Source organism: Apostichopus japonicus, chromosome 17 (genome assembly GCF_037975245.1).
Source record: "Apostichopus japonicus isolate 1M-3 chromosome 17, ASM3797524v1, whole genome shotgun sequence".
NCBI lineage: Eukaryota > Metazoa > Echinodermata > Holothuroidea > Aspidochirotida > Stichopodidae > Apostichopus > Apostichopus japonicus.
This window is the reverse complement of record NC_092577.1, coordinates 33,312,491-33,337,161: the sequence shown is the minus strand read 5'-3', so window position 1 is coordinate 33,337,161 and position 24,671 is coordinate 33,312,491. Positions and strand designations below refer to the sequence as shown.

Here is a 24,671-nt window from a genome sequence, read left to right as displayed (position 1 = left end):
AGTGCTGGCTCAGTGGTTAACGTCGGTGCCTTTCAATCTGAGGGTTCCGAGTTCGAGTCACTCCAAGATGAATGTATGTCGTCCAGTTACAGAGTTGTTGACAATTGACAATTCATAATCATGGACGTTAAATATGAATCTAAGAGACTGATTTCGGTCAGCTTGCGGCTTTGATAGGCCAATGAGGCTTCTTCGCGAGTTCTTGATTGCAGGAGGATCTAAAAATACATACTACAAGCCTCTGTTGACATAGAGACCTGGTATTAATCCCCAATGCTTGCATGTACTCTTTAATGATCAAATAATCCATTCCATGTTATTTAAATAAATGGTTAAACAATTTCATGTTCTGATCCTCTCTTTTGAAATGGACTTAAAGTTTAAAGTACAAGAGGAGAAGAATATGATTTAAATCGTTGAGTTTTTAAAAAAAACAAAACAATTGAAAGTAATTTAAATCAACCAAATCTGACCGACAATTTTCTTTACCTAACAGAGACACCCTCCTGACTTTACGTGAGCCCGGTTCAAGTTTATATTTCGGTGGTACGTAGGTTTCATTTTCTTCAGATGGTTTGGAATTCTTGAATATATCATTGTCCTCCTCTATCCTCCCTTGCAAACCTCCTCCTCCTCCCCCTCCTCTCAGACCCCCAGTCTGCGATTCAAATCCATCTATGGCCACGTCCTGAGAGGTAAAGAAAATGGAGCCGGCCTGTTCCTCGTCGTCTATAGGGGTGGTGAGAAGGGTGAAGTCTTCCGCAGAACATCCCGTGACTTCTGCCTCCTCTTCCTCGCTGGAGATATATGACGGCATCCCGCTCGTGGAGTCTACCGACTCTTGAGTATTATCGAGGGCTGCGGATTCAAACAATGCTGCCTCTCTTTGCTCTATTTTGTCACTTCGTACTGGTTCGGAACGACGATGGCTTGAATTCCCGGAGGCCTTATGACTGCCCGAGGAAGATGAGGGGACTCTACCCGATCCTTTGCTAGGACATTTCTCTTCCTCTGAGGACGATTTTCTTCTCGTTTGTCGCTTGTGACGTAAAGTGCGTCTTAGACTGCGATGAAGAATGAAGAAAAGAGATAACAAAAAATAATAATAATAATCTCAAGAGACTTGGAACCTGCTTATTTAAATTTCTATCCATTTTAGTTAGTCATATATATGTATGTATATAGGCATAAACATAACAACTAACTCATTTCAAAGTGTCGCCATGGTAACAGACCGCCCAACCATGCTACAAGATCGTTTGTATCCTGTTGTCTGACGATCGCCGCACAGGCGTAAAACTTGAGTAGCAGCATGCTGTAGGTTACCACGTATTGTATGTATACGATATCATATATATATTTATGTATATACAGTATATATATATGCATATATAATATATATAAATGCTATAATTTATACATGGGTGGTGGAAGTGAATAAGTTGTACAACAACTCTGCTAATGACCCTGTGATGACATTGATCAGATTGATAGCGTGTCGTGGCTTTTTATTCAATTAGAATGTATTAGTTGTTTAGTTTACAGCTAGATACAAAGTCCAAATTGACTACTTATTTCATTATCTCTTATCTATTAACATTACCTGGGTGATACTCTCTGAAACACTTTAATAGGAGTGATCAAAGAACTACCATGTGGGGTCAAAGGTGACCTGAGCTACAAACAGACAACACTATCCAGTCCTGAGTAAAGAGCACACCTCGTCCAAGGTTTCCTTCACTTAATAAACCAATTGCAACCAATGTTTAGAGAGCACTTACACAACAGGGATAAAGTTCATCTCGGCTAATACTAGCCGGGCCAATGTATGCAATATATTATCGTAGTAGTCATGAACATAACAAAGCTATAGTATTGCCAACATGGATGCAAGGGAGCCAACTAAAGCAACCGGACGGTTATTTCAAATACAGAGGGCGCTACTGCCAACGATGTCTGGCAATGACCCAAAACTCTTGCACACTTCATCCCAGCTGTCTACCATAATAGACCAGGTGAATCATTAATTTTAAGTTTCTCATCATTCTTGTATCACTTCTAGGCCTTTTGGCTCAAAAATTTCAAGTGAGGTACCATAGAGCATAGTTTTTTTTATAAAATAGAATTGTGTTACAAATTTGAACTATAATTGACAATTTGTGAAATGTGTTTTTGCATGTCTGACCGATAACTGCCAGTCCGTAAAGATGGTACAAGTTTATGAACAAAGTAAATCCATCTGTTGAAATTACTGGGCATCGTTTTAAATAACAACTTTGTAATGTCTCCCGTCCAGGACACTCCCGAAGACGTGGAATATCCTCTGAGCAAAGCCGAGGTATTCTCTTTCCTTGAGAACGTTCTGGCCATGAGTAAACCAAACGAACTTCTGGAAAGAGATCGTCATGAGTTTCTGGCCAGGTTTACTCTACTGATGAACACAAAGATTCCGTTTAGCAACCTCCACATAATATCCACACCAAACTTGGTGACGTTCCGGTTGCCAACTTTACAGGAATGCAAAGAAGCTTTGTTGCAGGGCTACGGTGGAAACTGTTTCTACATCAATATGTTCACAAAAGCCCTGCTAGATCTCCTGGGTTTCAAAACCTTCCATGTCGGGGCGAACAACCCCGGTGACACGTTATTCGACAGTCATGTGAGTACAATCGTCTGCGATCTCAGCCACCCCGGTAGCCAACACCTGGTGGACCCTGGGACCATTCGACCACTCTTCGAAGCCATCCCTCTGGACTTTGAAAAGGAATCTCCTGTTTATCAGTTTAATTACGTGAAAGTAAAATTCTTCAAGAGAGATCACGGGATACTCCTCTCCTGTTCGCAAGTCCCTGAGCCAAAAAAAGCCTCCCGGAATATCTTTGAAGACGAAGGATGTTTTTGGAAGATTGAGCTCATTTATCGGTTGCATGTACCAAGAAGCAGGGCGCACTGGCTGGATAGGATAAAATATGTGTATAATTTTCCATCGTTAGATCCTCGCATTCACGAAGTTGTTTGCATTTTCGGATTCATTGGCGACAGGTGTGCTGCACTTTGTTCCGATGGTAAGCTCTTCGCAATGAAACTGGAACATTCTGATCCATCAGACGTCGAAGTAAGATTTCTTTCCAGGGAGGAGTTTGTTGCCCTCGTTCAAAAGGAATTTCCTCAGTATCCACTAAGGATGATCGAAAATGCAATTGCAAACATTAAATATAGTCACAATATGAATAAATATTAAAATTTCTACAAGTTCTTCATAACAAACAAAAAAAGAGTGATACATGCATCAAGTTAACGGGTGGATACTACAGTTTCAGGGAAGCCGAACATTTGTGAATACTGTAGCCTGTACGTCAGACATTCGCACAACTACAGTATGTCAGGCAGTCGACCTGCAATCCAGTTCATGTCCGACATGACCTCTCACCGGATGCATGTTTGACATTATTTCTAAGAAATGCTTCGGTTTGAAGTAAAACTAGAATTAGTTTATGGAATACATTATCCTACAGGTACAGGCTTAAACTCTATTTGTATTCATGATAACTGTAATTGGATTCTGTATATTGTACGTGGATGCACTGTATACGTAGTTACCAGTTCATACTATATTGCTTTCCTTCTCTTCTTATTAACCTTGTGTACTTACTATTGCATACTTGTATGTTTTTATAAGTGCTACTGTAATAACAATGTGAAATACTTGACCTGTATTTGTATGCAATCCATACAAGGTTCCCCATGAGCTTTGAAACATGGTTCATAACTATAAATAATAAATCTATGTCTGTCATCTCGTTATGTCATCTCCTTGAGTAAACAATGTGTCGTGTCCAGACCTTATTTGAGTGCAGGGGGGGGGGGGGTTGGTGGCTAAACAGCCCTGGCACTGAATCAATTAACAGATGAGAGGGAAGGGGGGGGGAATGAATGGTAGAACGTCTGGTGTAGGCCTATTTTCATCTTCAATTATTTAATGTACTCAAGGAACATTAATGAAAGAAAGGAAGGGGGCCCAGGTATTGTCAGAATCGTCTTTATGTTCTGACTAAAAGAAAAGAATTTGGAGCATTTTTTCCCCCCCAAAAAAATTGTTTGGCACCAAGAAAACTAGTTTTGGTCCCAAAAAATTTGGTCTGAAGAAATGTTGGTCAATACAAATTTGAGTCCAAAAAAATTTTGGTCACAAAAATAACGGGGTTGTGAAAAATTGTTTTCTTGGTACAAACAAATTTTTGGGATAAAAAAAGAGTGTCACGCATTATTTCTTTTTGTGGGAACAAAGAGACGTCGGAATATAGAGACGTCTGAACATACAGACGTCGGAACACAGAGATGTAGCCGCAGTGTCAACCACAAAGAACAACAATAGGCACCCTCCTGTGCTAGCTATGCAGGCAAACACCTATGAACTTGAGATTTATCCAGCTCAGACTGCATGAAAAGCAACCAGCATCCCTCACTGTTGTCACACAACACAACAAACAGCATGTGATATGGACAAAGTATGTGTGTATTTTAGATCCTCCTGCACACAGGAAATCTCGACGAGGCCATCATTGGCTTATCAAAGCCGCAAGCTGATCGAAATCAGTCTCTTAGATATCATATTTCACGTCCATGATTATGAATTGTCAACAACTCTGTAAGTGGTCTGCAAGTGGAAAGTCAAGTTCCAGATATATAGAGTTGAAGGACTTTGTGAGCTAGCTCAGTAGTAGTATGGTGAATTTGATTGAAATACTGTACAGTCATTGATTTTCTTGTAAGGCTTGTCTATTTACTTTTGACTGCAGTGCAAGAAGTAATTGCTTCAGATGTCCTTCTGCCGACCTTCATCTGAACAACAAACTATAGCCTAGTGTTATATAGGCCTAAGGTGAAATACTGTTGATTAATATATCAAGGTATGGTAACTATGGTCCATATACTGTCAAAACAGGAGAACAAATAGGTGCGCTGTTAAATACAATTGTCATGCAATTTAGCATTTAGTCATGGCTGTGGCAGGGATGAATGCATCAAGACGGTTACTACGGCTACAAAGGATGCTGTTGCCAGCCGCGAGGTCACACCGTAGTCTCGAAGTGATTCAGAAACCAGTTACTCAAACTGTTTACCTGTCTTCTACACATGTAAGTCAGGTAAGAACTATTAAATTGTACAGTCTTAAATGAGTCAAACGTATCGCTAATCAGTAAAATTGTGGTGGTTGCTTTTTCAAAATTACAAGAATTAAAATAAGTGCACTGTAACACATACAGGTTAACTCTCACGGTTTTAATTTACTGTAGGCACACTCATGCTCACACAATTTCACATGCTTTTTTTCCAGGCAAACTTGATGTCTTACTAATTTTCCCTTCAATTTTGAGAGGAAATGGCTGAGATGCGTTAGAAATGTGGTAAACACTTACTTTGCTTGGTGGGATAGAATTGTATACATGAGTGCTACAATAACATTGTGCTCTGCAGGGCACTATTTGCTAGCATGACAATTGTTTTATGTCATTATTACATTTAGCCTACAGCGGTGACATTGTAAAAACCAAAAAGGTTTCTTTCTTCCTTGATAATGTGCTATTTTGTTTTAGCTGGATTTATCAGTTGCCAAAATTACTCTATTTTCCCTGTTAGTTTCAGATTTGTTGAGCCCTAAAAAAAATTTTTGGGATAAATCTCCAGCGGTATTTTCTCAAAATCTCATGTGTAAATATCTTAAACCGGTAAAAGTTAAAAAAAAATGCAGATTTGCAGAGTTGTGGATATTTTAATGTTTAAACTACTGGAGAATGTTTTGTAAATCTCAAAGTTTAGGGCATCAGTCTCTGGGTTTACAGTAGTTCTTGGAAATCTCTAAAAAGTGAGATTCCCAAGATCAGTTACAATGCTAAGCTGGTAAATATTACCTGCCCTAAAACCTTTACCCCTCACCCAGACCCCAAGTAGTAAAGGAGTTTAACCCCTGATCCACCTCGCGAGGTCCTAGGGGTGGGGGGGGGGGGAATAATAGGTTTGTTATCAAAGAAAAGACAATTTTTTTTTTTTGATCACCCAGACCCCATCAAACTTAAAGGTCATGTGTCACAGGACAATGCATTGTATCTATTTTGTCAACATGTATAATCATTGAAATTTTAGCTTCCATGCAATAACACTCTGCTTTCACTTTTACTACTAATATTTTATCGACATTAAACCTCTTCAACTGTTTTTCCTCAAAACTGCACAGACATGTCAAGAAAATGATATACCGTATCCCTTAACAGAAGATGAAGCATTTTGGTTTCTCCAAAATGTTCTGGCGATGGACAAACCGCAGGAACTTCTCCGAAAGGACCGTTGTGAGTTTCTCGACAGCTTCACTCACCTGATGAACGTCAAGATTCCTTTCACCAACATACACATCTTAGCAGGACAAGACCTGACCTCACTGACATGCCCAACTTTACAAGAATGCAAAGAGGCCATGATGAAGTGCTATGGAGGCAACTGTGTCTACATCAACATCTTCTCAAAAGCCCTGTTAGACGTCCTGGGTTTCAAAACCTTCCACGTCGGGGCGAACAACCCCGGTGAGGCGTTATTCGACAGTCATGTGAGTACAATCGTCAGCGACCTCAGCCACCCCGGTAGCCAACACCTGGTGGACCCTGGGACCATTCGACCACTCTTCGAAGCTATCCCTCTGGACTTTGAGAAGGAATCTCCTGTTTATCAGTTTAATTACATTAAAGTAAAATTCTTCAAGAGAGATCACGGGATACTCCTCTCATGTTCCCAAGTCCCTCGACCAGAGAAAGCCTCGCCGAGTGTCTTTGAAGACAAAGGAAGCTTTTGGAAGGTTGAGCTTGTTTATAGGTTACGAGCACCGAGAAGCAGGGCCTACTGGCTAAACCGGATGAAATACAGATACTGCTTCCCCACGATGATCCCACACATATTCCATAATATCGGAGTCTTTGGTTACGTCAACGATAAATGTGTGATAATAGGCTCCGTAGGTGACATGTTTGCTCTGAAATACCAACACTCTGACCCGTCTCAAGCTGAGATGATGTTTCTTCCCAAGGATGAATTTTTGGAATTGATGGGGAAAGAATTCCCTCAGTTTACAATGCAGATGATAGAGAATGCCCTGGTGAACGCTAATTATGTACGTAACATATACAACTATTGAACTCCAAATCGTAAAATATTGGCAAATATTTAAGTATGAGCTTGAAAGGTATTCAGACGTGATTGTTGTAAGTACTGAGTTCCAACCATTTATGGTATGCATTGGAAACTATAATTTACAAATATGTCCAATTATTTGTTAAAAGTATCGTAGAAACTTAGGTAACAATTTCAAATAATTTAAACTTTCAGCTCCATTTACATGGAACATTTAGTCGTCAGGAAATACCAGACAGCAAAACACTAATAAGCATTGGCGGTGGGGGATGGGGGGGGGGTAGGGGTGTGGCATGGTGCAAGATGTTACCAGCTTAAGAACACCCTTGATTTATGAAACTTAAAGCAGTACATGGGAATTTTGTTCTAAAAATGACCCTCCTCTCCCAATCCAAGTGCTCAGAAGAATCCCTTCAGAGGAGCTATCCTCTTAAGTAAAACTTTAAAATTATACAGAAATTACTTTTTTCATATCCAGTGCAGCTACAGGAAGACCTCACCAGCCATGCACTCGCTCCTAAGAAGCAGATAAACATTCTAGACAATGATCTAGTCATTTGATACTTAACTGTATACACCACTGCAAGGTTTACAAAGGTATTGTCACCAGTTTTTCTGTGATTAAACTATCCAATCTGAACTTTGGCAAAATTGTGTGTTTTTCATTTTAGCGAGTTTGATTTTCAATGACATTACTTTGCAAGTAATAAAGGAAATCTTCATGAATGAGGAATTTCTAAAACATGCCAGGGGGGGGGGGGGGGTCTTGTCACTGTTGTGATCAAGTTGTTCTACAGTATATAAAATACTTCCTAGTACACTGCTAATACTATAGATATTGACAGATGTTTTCACTGTGCTGTGAGATTCTCTCTGGCTGGCTGTTTTCCATAGTTTGAAGTAACTCAAGATGAAGAACAAATCAAGTAAAATAAATGTAGCCGGAAAAAAAAGTGTAGTGTCAGGGAGTGGTCAACATTTGGTGATGTCATACAGTACCACATAGGCTAGTGGTGATGTTTTGGTTTGCTTATCATGGCTGTAAAGGGTGGGTGATGAGGTGGCAGTGAGGGGGAGAGGGAGAGGTGCATTTGCTCATAACAGAATATCACATAGGCGATGACGATGGTTTGGTTGCTAATCATGGCTGTGAAGGGTGGAGTGATGAGGAGCAGCGTGGGGGAGGGGGTGGGGGGTGGAGGGGCACTTGCCCATAACGGAATATCACATAGGCTGATGAGGATGGTTTGGTTTGCCTATCATGGCTGTGAAGGGTGGGGTGATGAGGGGCAGTGGGGAGGGAGAGGGGCATTTGCTCACATCAGAATACCCAATAATGATGGTTAAGTTTGTTTCACCTTTAAAGCAGCCCTATGATGAGATATTCAAATAATATTATAATGTGTGTTGTTAAAATCAGTACAAAAATGTCATTAGTGCAGTACTTTTTATGTCAAACATTGTATATTGTGATTATATCTACAGACCTGTCCCCAAAAGGAAAGAAACCTGTAGACCACTAAATCAGGAACCCTATAAACATGAGAATACATATATCATGTACCCATTTACAAAACAATTTGAAATAAGTAACATATTATGTAACTTTCAATAAAATATGTTCTGCATCATAAACATTGCATTGACAAGGTTTTATCATGAGTAATGCCAAGAACAGCTACAGGTATTTTACACCATCATTTGGGGGGCGGGGGGTGGGGAACCCAGGTGGAAATTCATAAACTGTACTATTAATTCAGTCATTTCGGCTCCAAACTATCTGTGAAAACTTATCATATATTTTCGATACTAATTAGTCCAACTGCAAATTAGCAAACATCCAAGTTAAATGGGAAGTTGGCACGAGGTAGCGATATGGATCTCAAAACGACCTGCACAGGATCAACGTACATGTTTACTTGTCGGCTTTTATCACAAGTGTTCTGTAAACAGAGACAGCTTAGGCTTTATAGCATGCTAGTACAGAGTGTTACAATGTACTATTGCACAACCAAACCACTCCAGGGCTAAATGAGCCTTCACTTCCGTAACAGACATCCGCTGAAAGGCACCTACACTTTCAAACAAATTACTTAGAAAGCATTCACACTTTTCACATGCACCTAGGCTTGGAAGCTAATAATTACCACAAGAACTTGTGAAAGTCACGCTGGATCAATCGTAAATTGGATGATCTTTTAAATTGATAAAAGTACAGACAACATTGGGAAGAAGGACGAAAGCTTAAGCTAAAACAATCTAGCAAGGAGTCAGCGAGGTATATTTTCGGTAAAACAAATATGGAATAAGTGAAGAGTTGTCTTGCACCAAGGTACCTACATTATTTAAACACTTTAAATAGAATAGTGGTAAGTTATTCAGATATTGGTTGGAGTGGTACACTACATGTAACAAGGTCTCTGTTGTGTAAAGCTGAGATTTATTCAGAAGAAAGAAAGAAATACAATTATGGAAGGCGCATCTGACCGAGCCCCTAATCGCCGACTGAGACAGATTCTTCAGGTTACCCGTCGTTCAGACCAGGAATCAACACTTGAAGGCTCAATAGATCTTGTCTCTAGTCCAGTGTATGCTGTTCAGCAGCAGAAAACTCTACCACATGTAAGTGAGTTTCTGTTTAGAAATTGCAAAGCCTTTGGCTAGCTGTAACTGAATAAAAGTTTCATCCCGTGGTAAGTCTTGCAATCCTTGTGTGGAGTCGTTGTGTATTGATACTAGCATATAGATTCTGTTCAAAAGCACGCAAGGTGTTAACGACTGCCCCGTTGCCGGGGGCAAGAGATAGACGTGTTAATATTAACAAAGTATCTACTATCAAACTACAAACATCAATCTTGGTGAGATCTTTATAAAAAGAACCTTCCTTTGTCTCGACGATCTGTTCACTTTTACACAGTTAAGTCAATGGGAATTCTCCATTGGGTAGATTGTATGCCACAGAAATCACGTACTAATAGTCCATGAAATTTGTTAATGACAAATGTCAATGGGAATTAACTGTGTAAAATGGTTCGTTATTTGCAAGTGTGCACATTATATACGGGAATCTTTCATGTACGGAGGTTGTTCACCAACTTCACGGACCAGGGCTGTAAAAAATGTTTTTTTCCCTGCAAGGAAGGTATAATTTCCCTCGAACCATATGGCTGCTGAGCAGCCATTGCGCCGCTTCAGCGGCGCAGGGGGGTGCGTGAGGGGGGTGTGCCCCCCTCACAAGGCACAGATTTTTGAAAAATGAGGATGCAATTGGCGCCATTTGGTGCACCTTTTTGGCGATTTAAAACAACTTGCAATCGTTGAGACCAGTGCTAATTTGAACTTAAAAGGTAATATAATTTTTAAAACAAACTGGTTTAGTGTGTCAGTTTCTTGAGTTCTTACCTTGACAAAACTCAAAGTAGTCTCATCTCAAGCAATCACTCCAGTCTGATAATAATTTATTATACATCTATAACCCGGCTGTCACATTGTACCACATCAATTATTAATATGTAATGTAAACAAACATCGTAAAGTTACATGAGATGCAAGTGAGCCACTGATCTCTACACATCAGTGGAGCTGGAGCGAGCACGTGTATTTTAGCAATGGAGTGCGCGATGGATCCCATCAGTTTTTATGTACAGTGTGCCGCATGGCTTGGAGCAGAGAGATAAATTGGATATGGTTCACGATAAAAATAGAACAAATGAAATAAAAATCCTTCAATGGGGACGCCCAGTAAGCCTTTATTATTATATTGTGTTGGATCGATCAAACTGAGCAGACTTTACACTTCTTCAAATATTTCTGATAAAGACTAAATAAACGAAGCCATTTTGTATTTTTGTTGACGTGTGGGCCTACCCGACTACCCCTATCAATTTATCAAAGCCTCCACGAGAAAAAAACCACTCCTCACTTCACTCTCATTCACGTACAAATAATATCGAAACTTTTTAAAATGACAATCACATGTTGACAATCAGTGCATCACACTACCTACGAAAAGTTCTGCGTGCGCGCAATCTTTGTCACAATATAACGAGTAATGATGTGTCCCCAAACCACTCACAAGGGCAATGTCAATGTGACACTGACACCCACGGCACAGCGCGGGAAGGTTGCTGTAAAAAATTAGCCTGGCGGGAAATGTTTTGAACAACAATATTGCCATTCCACATTTTTAAAAATTTATATTGTATGTTAGAAAATAAACGTTTTCTGTCGTATCATAGAATTTGACTTCAGCTCAGTGTTCCCTCTAAGGTGCGGGATTCCCTTCAACTGACTCAGTAATCCCGCAAAGAAAAAAATTGTCTGCTGGAAATCCCCGCATTGTTTTCTTGCATAAGTTGCATTCTCGATTAGTTTATACTCAATACACAACGTATATACTTGACTGTATGGAGATAAAAACTCTGAAAATCAGTAGAGAAATTACCAATTGTGTACGAAAAGTAAGTTGGTACACCTTTCAAATTTTACGAAAGATCGAGCAAAACACTTTCGAAAAATTCACGCGAAACTGGCATATCGTCTTAAATGCAACTAATGTCATGTAAACAAGGCTCTAGTACATCCATTTATGAATAAACCGTAAGACCACATTTGGTGTTAAGCGGGGGAAAAAGAAAGTATTTTCTAGAATTTCCAAAAATACGGAAAAAATAATATCCTACCACAGTTAAGTGCATATCAAATATAGCCTAACCACCTTGTCGGTTACGGATCTCACGTAACTACAAAAACACAACTAACTGTATTTTGCGAAGTTGACGTTTTCTACAAGAACATGGAAACAATATTTAGCATTTAGTTAATCATGCCAAGTGGCCTAAAACATAAGTTATTACAAGGTTCACTTTCATAATAAAGATGGCAATGGCTATAGGGGCCTTGATATCGTGATATGCGTGTATGTACGTATGGGCTGTGCCTCGTGTACTACATAAAACGTTCCTTGGAAACGTGCCAAAAAAAAAAAAGGTTAAAAGTAAGGTGTTAGACAGGGGAAGCGCTCACAGTTGTTTGGCAATGTACAGTACCTGGGAAAAATTCCCAGGTACTGCGCGAACACCGACGGGAAATCGGCAGTGTGTTCGCGGGAAATTGAACAAGGTTTTCCAACATTGGCTTGAGAGATTCAGCGGGCTTGCGGCGGCGATGCCATTAAGTGTATTAAATAATTATGATGCTATTTTGGGTTATTTCAAGTGAGAAATAAAGACACCCAGACACTAAAGTTAGTGTTTCTGATTTTTTATTTATAATTTTTTTAAATTTTATTTCCTCTTTGGCTCTTTCTCTAACCTTTTTTTTTTTTTTCTTGCTGCGTGTGAGATTTCCCGCGAGTTTTCAAGATTTCCCGGCAATGAGCTTCCGTTTTGCCCTCTTTTTACAGGCCTGTAATCACGGAGCATTGATTCTGTCCATTTCTAAATACACAGCTTTTAAGCATCATTTAAAATCTGATATTACTAATTATTACTGTGAACAGGTTGTATTAAAGGCATTCATAGTCATGTGTTCATATGTTCAGTTCTATACCAATTAAACAAGTTTGTTGAACATCGATATCATCACTGTTTGGTTATGCCAAAGGTAACCCCTTAACATTCGTGCATAGTGCTAGCGCCCGCACTAGATATAAAGCGGAAATCTCCATCTGAAGTACTTAAAATATAACAGCACTAGATAACTACAACATAGGGAACGTGTTAACACCTTGGTTTTCAACCTTTTTTCGATCACGAGCCCAATTCGTCTTCCGAGCCATCCTCGCGAGCCCATACCCTACCCTGCAAAGTTATCAACTTCATAAAATCAATTTCACAGCGTTTATTAGTGTATTCTTGACACAAGTGACCCGGGGACTCAATCAGAGCTATGTATGTTCCTCCGTGATCAGCGACGTAGCCAGGAATTTGAAAGGGGGGGAGCACTTTTTGCGATTGATATCGATTTTCACAAATTTAGGCACGACTATCTGAGCGGAGCGCCACCATCGGTTGGCGCGGAGCGTACAAGAAAATTTTTGGTTTTACAAACCCCCCAGATGGCCGGAAACGGTCCTTCCCGAGTGTTCATGCTGGTTCCATGGCCTCTTGCTAACTTGGGACACCTCATTCAATATCACTTTTTAACCAAAAAAACAAACGAGTTAAGATACATAATTCAATAATACATAATGTATTTAAAATTAGCAAGGTACATGTACAGAGTAGTCTTACTTTTCAACTGCTGATACTTGTAGTTACATATGTAGATAGGCCAGAAATGTCTTAGATACAACTATAGCCAGTAATTGTCTTTGATACAACTGTAAATGTTTAAGTTAGCCTAATAAGAGAAGGCGAGAGCTATCCGACGATTGCCATCTGATTCAAATTTCTCAACTGTTTTCTCAACTGAAATATTATCTGCGTAAACAGGTTCTTAACTAGATGTTACAACACTGACAAGATCGGATCCTATAGTCTTTTTCGGCGGGTAGAGTGTTGAATGAAACGGCACGCGATAGAAATGACAGCCTAAATTAGAAGACTAGGTCACCTAATTAAGCCATATTTTTGCTACGTTCATTTCAATAGTTATTCCTGTCTAGATTCTTAAACTCGTCCAGCAAGCTTATGGATTTGAAATATGGGTGTTTTAAAAAAAAGATAACTTGGCCAAAAAAAAGTGTAGGCCCGGGCCCACAGTGCTACATACTGGCTACGCCCCTGATCATATGATATCATATTATCAGCAGATTTTGTTTCCTGTTTGAATTCTTTTACATGTTCTTTTACATAATATACCAGAAAGACAAACATAGTGCTCTTTTACAATTTTTCAAGTAGGATGATTCTTGTTTATTGTCCATTGTCTGGACTTTAATACATTTGACCAACTTAACTGATGGACAATATAAACTTTCATATTTTGGAATATAGCCAGATATGCAGTGGCCTAAAAACAAATATCGTTATCGCAGTGTATTAGCAGTGTAATAATTATTTATAGGAAGTGCGTATCACGTACGATTGCTAGCTTAGCTTCATAACATGCTGTTGTGCAACAACTTAGGACGAATCATAGAAAGGATGAGAACGAACGTTGTCGACGTTGTTGTGCATACGGTTCGTGACATTCCATAGAGTGCGGTTAGGTAGGCAATATGTATTTTATTACGCGTGGCCAACTGTAGGCTTGTAATAGGCTATAGGCTAAATTTAGCTAATTGCATCTGCCAAACTAAGTAAGTAGTTGAATCAGTCGGCGTGAATGTTACTACGATTATAATTGAGTTAACGGAGCTGACGAGTATTCAAGATCAAAAGAGCACTGACAAAATACCATGCTAAAAAAACAACAGTTTTTAAACATTTTTTTCGACACTGAAAGGGGGGGAGCGGTCGCTCCCCCTGCTCCCCCCCTGGCTACGTCCCTGTCCGTGATCAGATGACAGGTACTGCCCAATTAGAGCCTATCTCAAAGATTTCTTGCAACCCTCAATGGTACTGGTTTGATAAGAAATGTGTGACCGTTATCACTATCAGAATAATGCAGAAAAATGGAGATGAACAATGCAATAAAAAAGCAGCAAAACCGTTTGACGTGTGCATATGAGGCCCAGTAGTATTAAAGGAGATATATTTCAAATCGGTGAGGTAATTTCTATTTATTGAAAACAAATTAACAAATAAAGAGAACGTAATAATACTTTGTGTAATGACAATAGAACGGGAGAACTGATAGAAGTGTCGGACTGTATAGATATCACGCTGTATAAGTTATTCCAATTATTGGTCATATTCGAGGTAGAATAGGTCAAAGAGCCGAAGAAAAAAAGTGGATCATATTTGTCTACACTTGTCAAAATTGCGATAATTCGAAGGAAAGGGCTGTAGTAGGATCCTTCTATTTCCAATACAATTAACGGTTAATTGTATTGAAAATAGGATTCTACTACAGCCCTTTCCTTCGAATTATCGCAATTTTTACAAGTGTAGACAAATATGATCCACTTTTTTTCTTTGGATCTTTGACCTATTATTAACCGATAATTAGAAGATTGATCGATCAATGGCTAGTCGTATAAAGGCATGTTAGTACTAAATTATTTTGGTTTTTATTACTACTGGTACCAAAACGCCTTAAAGCCCAGATAAATGCCGACATTAGTCATCACCATTACTTTACGTAACACGGACCGCATGCTGTCTTATCGAGACGTCACCTGTCCCCATTAATGATGTGTTCCTATATTTAATTTCACAGGTTGTGACAGGGACGTCGAACGTCATTGTATTTATTGAGATTGGTGCACTTAAATTAGCCTACACACCAGCGAGTTTCCCCCAAATACAGCTTTCTGTGTTAACTTAACACTCAACTAACTCCGTCCCCATTTCCCTAGAGGGGAAACCTCTGCCTAATATCCTTTTCTTCCACGCATATACATAAGCCTCATTATTTTTGTTCAGGCTGTCCCTCACATATTTTGCGTCATTTACCTTCTGAAGCTTGCAAATTGAGAAACAATTAAAATTGGTTTACAAAATTATAAGTAGCGGTTAAAAGTAGTTGATGGCATATTACTTGAAACAATAGGCCTACTTGCATTCGAATATTGAAAACTGAGGTATGACACTGAAAAGTCTGGGGTATTTCAGTGGGATGGCTGGGCCGGATTTTCGGCAACGAGTCTTTGTATGTCCGGCTCAGTCTCAGATAGCGCAACGCGCATATCTGCAGCAATATCCAAGCGGTTTCTTTGTTTCCTTTTCATCGCGGCCATTGTGGAGAATGAGTCTTCGCATAGGTATGTAGAAGGATACGGCAACAGAGTTTTGATTGCGATGGCAGACAAAACCGGATACTCCTGGCGCATTAAACACCAGAAATTGGATAGTGGCCGGCTGTTGAACAGTTGTTCTGCGGCCGAATCGTTTTTCAAGAGGACAAGTTCTTCTTGGGCCTGCTCGTTATCGTCCATCGTTGCTGATCTAACGAGAAATGGATTCCGCACCAGATCAAATTTCTCTGGATCAACTTCTGGAAAATAGCGCCGCAACTCAGACTTCAGTGATTCCAAATGTTCGTCAATGCCAGGAATCCTTCCAATTGGCTCAGTCTGCTCGAGGAACTCATTCAGTCGAGGGAAGCTCGTGAATCGATCAGCTCTAACTCTGGAAATAAGGATGTCCAGCAAATCCATGAATCCGCGCAGTTTGTCGTGAAAGTCCAAGACGTTTGGTTTTCTACCTTGGAGCGACGAGTTGAGGATATTCAAGCGCTCGAATATGTCTGTCAAGTAGCATAGGTTAGCCAACCACACGTCATCTGACAGATGTGCCGCCAAGTCACGTTTGCCTACTCTTGGTAGAAATTCAGCGACTTCATTTCTGAGGTCAAAAAGTCGCATGAGCACTTTCCCACGGGATAACCACCTCACCTCAGTATGGTAAAGCAGGTTGTAAAACTGTGCGTCCATCTCTTCACACCACTGGCGGAGAAACAGGGGGGGGGGTGGGGGTTTTTAACCCCCCCACTTTTTGAAGAGGGGGGGTTGGCCCACACAATCAACCCCCCCTAGTTTTTGCCAGTAATGTTTTGTTATAGCCTATGTTATGTGCTCCAAATGGCATAATAAATCAAATTATTAAATTTGAAATTGTTAGTCATTTCAACCTTTTACCTGGTAGGCTACATCAACAATTAACGACCGAAAACCGAGTTAGAATTGACCCACGCATTATTTCTAGCCCCTTTCCCCCACCTTGCGCATTGGAACTTGTAGCTCATAGCGCTAACTTCACCCCACAACAGACATACACAAAATAACGTTTTGTTGCTGTTGAATAGCTTTGGAACTGTATACACTTGCCAACTTCAACGAGGTGAAGGAAGGAAAAGAAAAAGAAGAAAGAGAAAAGGAGAAAAGGATGGAGTAGAAATACGGCAAGAAAACGGGAAGAGAAAGAGGAACAGTGACAAAATTATTCGAATTTGTAAAGCAAACAGCAGATATCACATCCAACTTTTTCAGTAGTGGGGACATGATATACCGTGTCCCCACCAATTTGTCTTGACCAATAGCTGCATTTCAAGTTCCCCTGTATTGAACTTTGGCGCAGTTTGATCCAGCATTGTGCAAATGACATGCAGCAGTTCTCATTTTATTGTATTTTATCCACAGTTGTTAAATATAGGACGGAAATCACATTTGCCGCAGTCTATATTTGTTTTCTGGGAGAGGACCCCAGACCCATCGTATATACAAAAGTCTACTTGGGTTATTTGTCCCCTGATTTTCTTTCTGCAGACGCCCATGTATTTCTCCAAACTAAATTTCTAAGCCATGAGATCTAAAACTTAAGGAGGTTTAGGAGCATCATTAGGTCTGGGAAGTGTTATTTCCGGCGATCTGGGAGGTATATTTGCCCAAAAAAATCGTACGCTACGCGCGAACCCATGGTCGTGCTCCGCTTAGATAGTGTCATAGAACAGACACGCGTCCCCACCATTATCCAAGACAGATCTGCGCCCATGCTCAAAACTGTCGATGTGTGTAGTGTTCGGATTCGGAAATATCTGGTATATTTTTATTTCCTTCAACGAAATTTTTTAGTAGCCGTCTGAATTTTCGAAAATTCCCTAACCAACATTCTTCATCATACTTCATCATACTCGTGCAATTTTGACCCGTCTGTTAGGGTTTGAAGGAAGTTTTTCTATATCGGTTGTCCATAGATGATATTTTGTGCAACATTATGGGTATGTTTTGAAGTGAATTTATTCACGAGAATTGTGAATTTTCAAATTCTGAACAGTGGGGCTGACGGATATTGTGGGCCGCGATGAAGAATCACCTACAAAAGCAATGATCCACAGGATATGTGATGAAGTCGAACATGATGTGTGACTGGTGACAATCTTCAAAAAGGTTATAGATGAGAAAAAAAGTATTTGGAAAAAACTTGGTTGTCAGGCAAAAGTGTACATATGGTTGGTCAGTTTCAAGCCATTTCAAGTGCCATTTCCGGTGATCTGGGGGTACCAAAACCAGAAATTTTCTTGTACGCTGCGCGCCAACCAATGGTGGCGCTCCGCTTAGATAGTAATACGCGCCCCCCGGGTTAGAAAATCCTGCATACACCCCTGGTTAAATCCAGCTTTTCAAGGCCTGGGCAGTGCCATTTACTGCAATCTGGGAGGCAATATTTGCCAAAAAATTCTTGTGCACTTCGCGCCAACTTATGGTGGCGCTCCACTTAGATAGTGAGCCAGCAGTTATGACTTTTTATTTCATCAATGGCCTGCAACCCCCCCACTTCTGACAAGAAATCTCCGCCACTGCTTCACACAGTTTCCTGAACAGGCGAGTATTGAGCAGATTTTTCTTCACAGCGTTCACAATTTTAACCGCCTGATCCAATACATTCTTCATCTGTTGCGGGAGTGTTTTGGAAGCCAATGCCTGGCGGTGAAGCATGCAGTGAGTAGTCTTCACTTGCGGTGCCACTTCTTTCAGGCGCGTCTGAAAACCGGACAGGCTACCCAACATGGCAGGGGCGCCGTCGGTGCAACTCCCAACGAGTTTGTCAAATCCGATTCCATTCTCGTTGATGTATGTCTGAATCGCCAAAAACACATCGGCACCGGTTGTAGTCAACTCAAGTGGGGAGCAAAACAATGGTTCGTCTTTAAAACCGTCTTCGACCACATAACGCACCCATACCATCAGTTGACTCAAGGACGCGACATCCGTAGATTCATCGGATGCTATTGAGTAGAATGGCGAACTTTTGATCTCCGCAATCACACGTTTTTCAATATCTTTGGACAGATCCACGATTCGTCGCTGAACAGTATTGTCAGAAACGGAAACTCCATTCAATAATTTCGCCTGGTCTGGCCCGATAAGTATCCGCATAACCTCTTTCATACAGGGCATCACCAATTCCTCGGCTATGGTGTGAGGTTTCTTTTTCTTGGCTACCTGGTATGCAATGACAAATGAAGCTTCCAGCAGTGCTGCATTTCGGCGATAGACTCCACCAGTGCAGTCCAACTTCTGTGTATTCAAATTTTGCCTTTTCCTCTCGAAATAGGCGCGGTCTTTGTCAGCAAGTTGTGGGTGTTCAGTAGTAAAGTGTCGCTGAAGATTTGGTTTCTTCATACTTGCCGCCGATAAAACCTTTCCGCAAACAACACACTGAGGTTTGATAACACCTTTGTCCGATATATAGGTGAATCCGATGTTGAGGTATTCCTCATGATATCCTCTGATTAGCGTAGGTCCCATTGCGTTCGCTAAATTTTCACTGGTGTACAGTATCCTTCACGACTGATCATGTGCACGGCACAGGGTTTGTTGTTAGTGATAGTGTCAGACCAGGGACTGCTAACTAAAACACACCGCCAAGGTCTGTGGTATTAGCACACAACAGTCAGCAGCGCCTGTTAGGCATTGTTTTCACTGCCTGTATAGAGAGCCGAAGTGTGACGTCATTCTCCTATCGCCCCGCCCACTCGCGTTCCAAACAAACATTCGCGCCTATGCTAAGCCCACGCTACGGCGACTTTGAAAGTCATTTTCTACCATTGCGAGAGCACCCAGTGCACCTCCATTATGCGGGGTAACTGTACGTGATGACCTCAAGGCTTCGGCTGTCTATAGAAATCGCGCAATACTTGCTGCGTGCACTGGGAAGAGCTGGGTTCGATTGAACAAGGCTTCCACACATCATAACCTTGGTAAATACGTAGTGTGCAGTGGTTGGTGGGAGTTACCGAATTCTCTTATACTAGTCTTATAGGGTTAGGGTTGGGTAAATTTTACCCGTTGTACAAGGTTTCATCGAAGAGGCTTCCTAAGAAACATCATCATGTGCCTTCGCCACCAGCCCCCAAAAATGCCACAATTTTTAATCATTACTGGGACAATGCTCGCGAGCCCACAAAATCGGCTTCGCGGGCCCAAATGGGCCCGCGAGCCCAAGGTTGAAAACCACGGTGTTAACACATTGCAAGCACTGCAATACAAGTTTCTCGCTATAATAGTCAAACCAAACGTGGTGGGGTAAAGCTTGCCGACTCAGTCTAACATGTGGTCTAACATACGATTCATGGTGCAGCATCATGTAGCTCTATTTCATAAAGGTCTGTTCTACACAGCAAGAGCAGAAATGACGTTCTATGAACTGGTCTATTGTTCCAAACATCACAAGTTTGAAATTTTCTGAGGATCTATTAAGGAGAATTTAGTTCACAGTTGGCAGAGCAAAACAGTTTCTGATTTGTTGGACGTGAAATATTACAAAGCATTATATTAATTACCCTATTTTTCATAAAATCAATCATAAAATGCATAGATCAATTCCTTGCAATCCCCAGGGATTTTTGCTCTAGGAAAGATTGTTTGGAAGAGCAAATACAGTCCTTAGCCCTACTTGTGGGGTTAAAGATTGGGTGGGCAGGGGGGGGGGTGGGGGGTAGTGACCAACTGAATGGCAAATAATACATAATTTGAACAATTTCAAGAAGTAAACTTGCGAAGACTGCGGTAGCAAACATTTACAATTTCTGGTCAACTTTATTTGAGAGACTCTTCAAGAATGGCACAAACTCTTTCAGCCTTCTGGAACATTTAAAGTATTGATTATTCATCAACTGTGAACCATATATTGAAGTAAGGGGTACAGTACATATGTCATACATATCTGTATAGCAATGGTGCTATTTTTAGATAGTTTTCTTGGAAGTTTCATGCACTACTTGTGGGGTTCAGGGGAAGGGGGGAGTGTGGCACCCCCTAGAGCCACAGGTTATTGATTTCAAGGGAAACCTTGGCTTTTGGTGTAAATCTCAATGAACAATTCAATAACAGAATACTGAAGTCAAATTAGGAACACCTGTGGATAGTCCAAAGAAAATTAGTTTTAATTATTAAACTTCACCTCACCGTAAAAGTTTCTTCTTTGTAAAAGAAACTTGTCGTTACACTTCCACCCTAACTCAAAGCAATTCTTTTTGGTCACTGAAATCATTGAGTTTATTTCAAAAATCGTAAATGTATGGGAATAAGTTTAAGCGTAAGGACCTCCAAGAAAAGTAGTCTCCACAATTTTTAGCATTTAAAAAAAGGTGTGACTTTTTGTTCCCCATTTTTCCAGGACGTGGAACCAGACGACGTACCGTACCCGTTGACCAAAGAGGAGGCCCTGTCGTTTCTTGAAAATGTACTCGAAATACCCAACCCCGAGAAGCTAATAGAGAGAGATCCAATGGCATTTCTGAACACGTACATATACAACATGATCACCAAGCTTCCATTTACAAACCTGCCACATGTATCTCAGCCGATGAACGACAAACATAACCCCACGTTCGAAGAATGCAAGATGGCGATATTACGGCGGGAAGGAGGGCACTGTTTCTACAAGAACACCTTCTCCAAAGCTCTTTTGGATCTGATGGATTATGACACCTTCCATGTGGGTGGCAATAACGTTGGAGAAGACCAGTTTGACACCCACTGTGGGATAGTTGTATGTAACCTCACCTTCCCTGGGAGCTTACACCTAGCTGAGCCCGGGACCAGACGACCCCTCTACCAGGCCATACCTCTCGATTTTGAGACGGAATCCCAAGTCTACAAATTTCACTTCATGAGAAGTAAATTTTTCAAAAGGGAACATGGCATTCTCCTGTGGTGCGCAGAGGCGGCCGACGAGACGGCTCCCTCAGAGCATGTACTCGAATCGGAGGGTACCTTTTGGAAAGTACAGCTTATTTATAGGTTAAATACTAGGAGAGATAGAGCATTCTACTTAGAAAAGGGAGGCTACAGGTTTGGCATACCAGGTCTTGTGCCCACTATACACCAAACTGCATTCTTGGTGGGCTACGAGGGTAACAGGATTCTCAGCATTGTGTACCAGAGAAACTTGGCGGCCATGGGATGCCTTGCAGCTATGAGGATTGAGTACGAGGACCCAGCCCAAAATGAGTTCCAATTATTGACTGATAAAGAAGTGTTGGAAGCTATTCTTCTTCACTTCCCTCAATACTCAAAGCAACTGGTGCAGCGAGCTATCGACAACGTGAATTACGGCGGAAATCTCTACTGTCTTTAGGAATGAGATATGGTAGGATTTATCACAAAAGCACAAATCATATAAAACCTATATATATATATATAGATAGACATCTTTGCTGTCCTGGAGAATTTATACAGTTTAACTATTCCCTTAATAATACTTCCTTTTATTGCTCCATATTTGACTGCCGTGGGGCAACTGAGGAACGTTTATCTATTCTAAACTGCCGTTGGGTCACGCGGGGGGGAAGAGAGGTCAGTCTTTGAGCTGCAATTGGTACTTATCTGAATTTGCATCACCATTATTACAAATTAACAACAACTTGTTTACATGTGTACCACTGCCAATTTTGACTAGCATTCTGTGGTAATGAGACAACCAAGAGATGCGGTAGCTAACATTGACAATTTCTGGTCAAAGTTGTGAGAGACTCTTATAGTTGGCAAGAATGGCACAAACTCTTTCAGCCTTCTGGAACACTCAAAGTAATGTTTATTCCTCAACTGTGAACCATGTATTAAAGTAAGGCTACATTACATGTTACATTTATATACATATCTGTTAAAATGATTTACTTACTATAAAATTTTCAGAAAGTTAAATAATATTTAAAAGTTGAAAAAACTGAACCATCCTTTCCACCAGGGTTTGCATTTTGTGTTGTACTTTTGGTCGTAACAAAAGGTAACGCTGCGTTTCGGTTTTTTACGACGGAACCCATACATTTGGTCGTAAATATGTAACCTGCAGTTGTGAAAAACGACTGATTTCGGCGTAAAACTTGACCTTGCTTTTCCACCGCACTTATTTGGTATTCTTAAAACTACTAGGAGAGATTTTCGAGACGAAAAATCAGCTTGTTTTTGATCAAATTCAAATCTTGACCTAGCTGTAGCTACGTAGGAACCACTGACTTTCAGCTGATAGAAAATTTTGAGAGTAAAAACTTTGACTTACTCTCTTCTGGAATATTTCTTCATCGATTTCTGCCTGGCGTTGGTTGATACTACCGAAGTGTAGGTGGATCCTACCACTATCATTGCGACGACTGGACAGAGCACCTCTATCAGGTACAGATGCTGAACCAGAGAAACCAAAAAACATGATTTATAGATGAAGAGTTTGTAGCATGTATCTCAATCACCAGGTACAGTTACCTTGCCAGTGCAAAAATGATTTTTGATAAAACAATTCAAAAGATTGTGAAAGGCTCAAAAAGGTGAAAGGTGCATGGGGGGGGGGGGGGCGGAGGGACGGAAGGAAGGAGAGAAAGTACTTTGTCAAAATTATGCAATAACAAAATTAATATGACCTAATATAGTATAAAGTCACATGCAGAAGTTAGCTTAGAAATTTGTAAATTTGTGGGATAATCATTGATAATTTAACAATACAAATTAAAGCAAAAATCTTTCATAGTAGAAAAGTGTCAATGGAGTTTGTCTACGGACCTTCTTAACGGCTGGAGAGCTGAAGACGTAAATAAGGAAACAGAGAAACTGGAGGAAATACAAAAGTAACATGAGACGGAGTATCCAAGCGGTCAACTGTGTCTGCCACCTGGAAAATAGAAAATAATAAGAAAATGAAAGTTTTTAATAAACAAATCAAAGAATCCATAGTTTGTGGTTATGTCATACGATAGTTTGTAAAGTAGCCAAGGGCACGACAGATTGTTCGTGCTGGGGAGCCAGGGTTCCCCCAATTTCTAGTTTTCAGGGCTACCAAACTGTGGCCTATTGTCAGAAGCCTTAGTGGACCTAAGTACGAATCATGTCAGGTATTGCTGTTTAGTGATTGTATTGGCAACGTGTGTATTTAACTGTGATAGAACAATTTCTCACACGTATTCCCCAAAAGAGACAGATTTTTCCTGAAACTCAGCATTTTGAGAGAACACAAGTGACGTCTATTGTACATCATCCCAACTTTTGTATGTATGTATGTATGTAAGTGTGTATGTATGTATGCATTTTAGATCCACCTGCAAGCAGGAACTCGCGAAGAAGCCTCATTGGCTTATCAAAACCGCAAGCTGACCGAAGTCAGTCTCTTACATTCATATTTAACGTCCATGATTATGAATTATCAAATTGTCAACAACTCTGTAACTGGATGACATACATTAATCTTGGAGTGACTCAAACTCGATGCATATGATTGTCCGTTAATAAAAAGGTGTCGTAACTGAAAGAATCAATGTTAAAAACACTCTTAAGATGGGAATGAGTATATTTACCATTTATAAAACAGTGGCAGCAATAGTACCCTGCATAGCCCTTTTCTTGTCGTTGCTAGCCAGGCATGTTCTGGTTTTGCTTTAGTGAAGGTAGAACCTTGGAATGAAAAGAAGAACATAAAAGAAAAGATAAAAATTACTCCTACTGTAAGTCCTAGTGT

General features: G+C 40.4%; 4 protein-coding genes across 7 annotated transcripts in view; 3 read left to right on the top strand and 1 right to left on the bottom strand.

Annotated features, from left to right (window-relative positions):
* LOC139954982 (protein PHTF2-like) overlaps positions 1-24,671 on the bottom strand; it is a 36,591-nt gene that overhangs the window by 7,859 nt on the left and 4,061 nt on the right. For all 3 annotated transcript variants that reach the window (XM_071955065.1, XM_071955067.1, XM_071955066.1), the window contains exons 5-8: positions 24,511-24,607; positions 23,723-23,831; positions 23,229-23,350; positions 490-1,064 (exon numbers count right to left, since the gene is read on the bottom strand). In XM_071955065.1, coding sequence (XP_071811166.1) covers positions 490-1,064; positions 23,229-23,350; positions 23,723-23,831; positions 24,511-24,607 — 903 coding nt within the window. The remainder of the gene's footprint in view (positions 1-489; positions 1,065-23,228; positions 23,351-23,722; positions 23,832-24,510; positions 24,608-24,671) is intronic.
* LOC139954986 (uncharacterized) lies at positions 1,427-3,865 on the top strand. The gene is made up of 2 exons (XM_071955074.1): positions 1,427-2,015; positions 2,297-3,865. The coding sequence occupies exons 1-2, from the start codon at positions 1,884-1,886 to the stop codon at positions 3,239-3,241; spliced, it is 1,077 nt and encodes a 358-aa protein (XP_071811175.1). The 5' UTR covers positions 1,427-1,883; the 3' UTR covers positions 3,242-3,865.
* Positions 4,186-7,282, top strand: LOC139954985 (uncharacterized). Of its 2 annotated transcripts, none has more exons than XM_071955073.1 (2): positions 4,186-5,138; positions 6,236-7,282. In XM_071955073.1, the coding sequence occupies exons 1-2, from the start codon at positions 5,001-5,003 to the stop codon at positions 7,181-7,183; spliced, it is 1,086 nt and encodes a 361-aa protein (XP_071811174.1). In that variant the 5' UTR covers positions 4,186-5,000; the 3' UTR covers positions 7,184-7,282. The 2 variants fall into 2 exon arrangements, with proteins under 2 accessions (XP_071811174.1, XP_071811173.1); XM_071955072.1 differs by having other exon boundaries at positions 4,193-5,147.
* On the top strand, positions 8,899-22,326 carry LOC139954984 (uncharacterized). Its single transcript, XM_071955070.1, has 2 exons — positions 8,899-9,801; positions 21,345-22,326. Exons 1-2 carry the CDS (start codon positions 9,649-9,651, stop codon positions 22,305-22,307), a joined length of 1,116 nt encoding a protein of 371 aa, XP_071811171.1. The 5' UTR covers positions 8,899-9,648; the 3' UTR covers positions 22,308-22,326.

What these genes read in the sequence shown, in the direction of transcription:
- LOC139954986 (XM_071955074.1), top strand. Translation starts at nt 1,884, where the DNA reads ATGGATGCAAGGGAGCCAACTAAAGCAACCGGACGGTTATTTCAAATA. An exon ending in TGTCTACCATAATAGACCAG is followed by an intron (nt 2,016 to 2,296) that starts GTGAATCATTAA and finishes TCTCCCGTCCAG; the next exon opens with GACACTCCCGAAGACGTGGA.
- LOC139954985 (XM_071955072.1), top strand. Translation starts at nt 5,001, where the DNA reads ATGGCTGTGGCAGGGATGAATGCATCAAGACGGTTACTACGGCTACAA. An exon ending in CTTCTACACATGTAAGTCAG is followed by an intron (nt 5,148 to 6,235) that starts GTAAGAACTATT and finishes AAAACTGCACAG; the next exon opens with ACATGTCAAGAAAATGATAT.
- LOC139954984 (XM_071955070.1), top strand. Translation starts at nt 9,649, where the DNA reads ATGGAAGGCGCATCTGACCGAGCCCCTAATCGCCGACTGAGACAGATT. An exon ending in AGCAGAAAACTCTACCACAT is followed by an intron (nt 9,802 to 21,344) that starts GTAAGTGAGTTT and finishes CCATTTTTCCAG; the next exon opens with GACGTGGAACCAGACGACGT.